Source organism: Uloborus diversus, chromosome 1 (assembly GCF_026930045.1).
Source record: "Uloborus diversus isolate 005 chromosome 1, Udiv.v.3.1, whole genome shotgun sequence".
Taxonomy (NCBI): Eukaryota; Metazoa; Arthropoda; class Arachnida; order Araneae; family Uloboridae; genus Uloborus; species Uloborus diversus.
The window spans coordinates 27,430,920-27,436,258 of record NC_072731.1 but is presented as its reverse complement, the minus strand read 5'-3'; the positions used below and the strand labels follow the sequence as shown (position 1 = coordinate 27,436,258).

The window sequence follows — 5,339 nt, the reverse complement described above, 5'->3', positions numbered from 1 at the left end:
ACAAAACATAAAACATAGAAAAATCTGAAAAGTATTGCGAACAGAGAGAATGAACCAAGTAATAAAATTTTCCTTACTTCCACAGAAAATATAATTAAGCAAGTTATCAATGTGAAAGCCAGAGAGTATATCAAATTTATTTTTAGTTTTACCTCTTAATAGTCATAATGATATTTTTTCTACCACAGTGCAACATATTAATATTGAAAAGACGTTGCAACTCAATAAATAAATCATATGACAGGAATTCAGTTCAAATATTTGCAGCTACATTTGATTATACAAATGTTTTAAAAAATATTTATATCAATTTGAAAAAAATGAAGCTTCTGGCATCTGATTTTGAGGTTAATTCAAATTATACTTTAAAACTTTCAGTTTTTAATGTATAATGGATGAAACTGACCTTGTCCCAAATCCCTGAAAAGCACTACGGATACATGAAAACAAGCTATAAGTGCGGACAAAAAGCTAAAATTAAAGACAAATCAGGCTGAAATACTTTATAACAAGAAAATAAGGGCCATCAGTACAACTATTAAGTCAGCATTCATAAAAAATTTCATGAGTCAAATAAGATGAAAAGAACCATTCTAACAGAAATTGTCATTTTCGTGTCCTTGTTTAGGAACTTTATGACTCATACATATTGTTAGGGGTTGAACTGAACTTTTTACAATATAATTTAACAAGATAATTTGAATAAATCTTCTATATTTTATTTTAAATATCATGAAGGTAAGTCTTACTGACTCATATGTCATTTCATCACTTGTCCTCACTCTTAGTAAAAAATAAGCAAAAATTATTTCTAAGCAAACAAACACATTTTCAAGTTCATTCACAAGTTCACATTTTTGTGTTCTGTGTTTAAAAATATTGAAAAAATATATATATAAATAAATAAATAAATAAATAAAATAAAATAATAACAATAATTTTTTTCATTAAAAATTAGTTCACACAATTTTTTATTTTGTCCCTAGTGGGTAGTGTTATTCCCTCACAACACTCAATTTCCTTTCCCAGATCAAAGAAATAAATTGTTTTTTACATCACATTGTAATAATAAAAATTATTTGTGACTTATGCAATATACTACAAAATTAGTATCAATTTTTGAAAATTGCTTGTATTATAATATGCCTTGATCTTCAGAGATAACTTTCTCCTGACTATAAAAGACTACATAAGGTGGTACTACAGTAAACTCCCGGTCAGATTATCCGCGGGTCTTTTCACATTGTTTTTTCTTTAACTTCCATTAAATGTTTTGAAACTTCTGATTGTGTTATTGTTTTTAGCGCTTACATGCATTTCTTACATTTAATATTAGTAGATGAAATTTAGCAATGTTTTTAGCTATAATTTAAATGTATGTGTGAGTGTTATTCGTATTTTTTAGCTATTGTCTACGCTAGTATCGTTTCCTTTTTTACCAACTATTCGAATTATCCGCAGTTTTCCCTTATTCGCAGTTACCATGCCACTCTATTCCGCGAATAATCGGGAGTTTACTGTACATGGTTGAAATATTAAGAAATAGGAGGCACTGAAAACAGAGTAAATATTTAAAAATTTCACTTTGCCCCACATTCCCCTACTTCAAATGGTTTTCAGAAAGGATAAGTAAAATATGCATTCTAAAACTTTCTAAGAAAGTTTTTTTTTCAGAGAAAAGATGAAAGTATAACAAATGAAGGGAAAAAACGCTTTGTTGATTATAGGATGGTAATTACAATAAAATGCATATTCAGTATAACTTCTTCAAAAGCAAGCACATTCCACATGCGTTTGAAAAGCAATAAAACAAATATGCATACTGAAATACTTTTATTTTAAACATTGTTCATTACAAAACTTGTACACTGAGCAAACTGTAACTGTGACTTATTCCTACTTTTAGCAACTTTATGAATTACGTGAAATACACCGCCAGCTCAGTCATTTCCAGCCGAGGACTGCAGTTTCGTGCATATTAGCACTCATCAGCCCGGCATAAGAAAGTGACTGAGCTGGAGATGGAAAACCTCTTAAGGAAGCCAAGAGTGCGAACCAGTTTGTTTCAAACAAAACTGCAGTCCTCGGCTGGAAATGACAGAGCTGGCGGTGTATTTCACGTATTTCTGCTTTAGCTCTGGCTAGTGGGCGGTAATTTACTGAATATAACTTTATAAATTATTTTCATTTGAAATTATTAGCTGTTGCATTTTATAATGATTTATTTGGCTACATAACACTCATAAATCAAATTTTTAAAAAAATCAGAAAATATAAAGTGAAAAATAGTTTTTGGGTGATCAAACCTAGTTTATGAAAAAAAATTCAAATGTCATAGATGTGTCAGCATATGGGAGTTTACATGATTCAATTGAGCTGCACTGTAATTGCAAAAGCCGCACTTATAAGGTCGTTGGCCACTATGGATTCGCTGGTGCTTTACAAGATTCGCTCTTTGACTGCATCTATAATTGCATACACTACATTGGTATGGTTTTTCACCTGTATGGGTCCTCATGTGAAGTCTTAGATAATCTTTTCTTGTAAAATTTCTGCCACACACAGAACACGAAAACATTTTAAAAACATCTTCCACACTGCAGTTGATCTCTGGTGGGTTAGGAGTAAAGGACATGCTGTGTCGCTGCATTGTGAAGCATGGTCGACTATCACCTTTAAAATCAAAGTAGCTATTGAAACAGTATGAAAAATAGTAACATTGATTTATACTGACATTAACTAAATATTATGCCGAGCTAAGCCCATAAGTTGTATCAGTACTTTTTACCAAAAATTGAGTTATGGTCACCAGGTTGTTCTATGTCACATATTTCAGTCAACTACAATGTTTTACTGTGACTTGTGTGATGGGGAAATATTTTTTTAAAAAATTCTGAAAAAGCTGCACTGGATCAAATCAAGGAGGCTCACAACGCCAATGACTCATTTTGAACTCAGCTGCAGATACGACTTTTGTGCTTAGCATGGCAGTATTAATATTAACTAGAATCAATTGCACACCAAAAAAAGAAAAAAAAAACTTCACTTCATGTATGGAAATATTTTGGTTATTGTCCAAAATAAATTACCAAGTTTATATAACTAAGAGCAAAAATCAACGTTTCACTAACTGCATGTACTTTAAAACATCAATATTGCAGCTAATAAATTTTATTGCAGATGGGAAAAAAACATGATAAAATTTTTCATCCATAGAGCTTATATAAATTTGAATTTCATTTTGTCGTAGGTCCCACATTTTTATCCATAAATTGCACTTTTCAAACTTATTGATAGTGTCACAACACATTCATTAAGTTTGTGTTCTATGTGTTAACAAAATACGTATTTAAGAAAGTTAATTTAGTTGCTTTAAATAGCGAAATTCAATATTGATGAACTTAAGTACAAACAATTACAACTATAAATTTCTTGTCAAAAGGGGCAGCAAGGTTTTGTGCTTAAAGATTTATTTTGGGTAAGAGAAAGTAAGAGTTAAATCGGAAATATTGGTGTAAACTGAATGATGGAAAAAAATTACAAAAATGGTTTCATAACACAATCACTAGCAACTACATTTCAGAAACTTTTATTTAATGTCAAGACAACAAAACTCTTCATTGTTTGGTTTGTGCAACAATCTGTGATATCAATATTTTTTTATATAAAACTAAGATCATTAGAACATTGAAAGGTGATTGGATTGTCACTTTTTCAAAACTAACATGATTAAAGAGAAGAAAAGTTTTCAATGAAGTAAGCAAGGACTCCTTGTTGTGTGTGACCTTGACCATGTTTGCCATGGAAACCTTAACCATGTTTCCACTGATATATTACATCCTTACCACTTTTCTTGGTGGTAAGCATATATCAATTGAAAATGGAACTAATTTTAAAAACAAAGCCTTTGTAATCAAAATAGATAATTTGAAAAGAAATAATATAAAAACCAATTTCTCCAATTTTACTTTCATTTCTAAAACAACATTTAAAGGTAATTCTTTCCCTTAAAAAATTAATAAACCTTAAAATATTGTACAAAACACTCAATCTATACAGTATAGAACTTTGCAGTTGGTATTCAAGTTAATTTATTTAAAATAGTCTCTAGCTCTCAAAATAAAATTAAAAAATAGTAATAACAAAGTTGTCACTGAATGATGATCAGGAACAATCAACAAAAGGTCATAAAAGTTTTTTTAAATAAAAGTGCACTTACGTGAAAATATTGATTCATAGCATAACAGCAGAAATTACCAATTTTAAACAAAGCTAATATTTCCAAGCTCAAATCAATTAATTTAGTATCCAAAACTCAAAAAACATATACATTATTACACTGGAACATAATTAATGTTGTTTTTGAAGGGTTTAAAGAATACGACAAGACCCAGAATATAAACCTATATGTAAAAAATGCTACTTATAAACAGAACACTTTTATTGTTGCAAAGACAGAGGTACCGCCCGGACCCCTCCCCATCCTTGCACTATATATTTACAGGGGAGGATCCTGGTTTTATTTTTAAGGTCCCCATTTTGTGAAAAAGCAAACAAATATTTCATTTTAAAACAATTTTACGATGTGGAATTATGTGAAGGGGTCGTTTTTATGATGGGGAATTTTGTGAAGGTGCCACAAAGCAGACCCAATTTGGATCTATACACACACACACACACACATATATATATATATATATATATATATATATATATATATAATAATAATAATAATAAAAGTGAAAAATATTGAAAAGACCACACCAAGAGCCCACAAATGCGCAACGCAGCAAAACTAAAAAGCCAAGTAAATATAAAATTAAGCAAACAGAATTACAAATATTAAACAAATTATAAATAACAAATGATGATAAAAAGGAAAAATGCAAACAGCTATTAAGTAGGAATAGAAAAAGAGTGAATCCAGAGCTCATCAGCCGTTTTATATATATATATATATATATATATATACAGTAGAACCTCCAATAAAGGACACCTCCGAATAAGGGACACCTCTATTTAAGGGACATTTTTTCTGGTCCCAGTCCCTTTGAATAGGGACTTCCATGTATTTACCTCTAATTAAGGGACACTCTATTTAAGGGACAGTCACAGAGAAAAAAACAAAAATGCAAGAAATAATGTATAATCAACATAAGAAATAGCGAATTTACTGGAATTCAAGTTTCACTTTTCCTCTAAAAATTAATTGAGGTAAGTTTGACGTAAACATATGTGAAGGAAACAAGAAATGTATTGTAAAAAAAAAAAACCTTGCTGAAATTAACATGCATAATTAGCCTTCTCAACAATTTATTCAAGTTGGTTCAGGGCCGACG

The 5,339-nt window shown here is 30.1% G+C and overlaps 1 protein-coding gene across 1 annotated transcript in view; it reads right to left on the bottom strand.

Annotated features, from left to right (window-relative positions):
* Positions 1-2,021: 2,021 nt before the first annotated feature.
* LOC129234327 (zinc finger protein 84-like) overlaps positions 2,022-5,339 on the bottom strand; it is a 6,515-nt gene continuing 3,197 nt past the window's right edge. Inside the window, exon 3 of the mRNA XM_054868320.1 lies at positions 2,022-2,690. Coding sequence (XP_054724295.1) covers positions 2,333-2,690 — 358 coding nt within the window. The 3' untranslated portion in view covers positions 2,022-2,332. The remainder of the gene's footprint in view (positions 2,691-5,339) is intronic.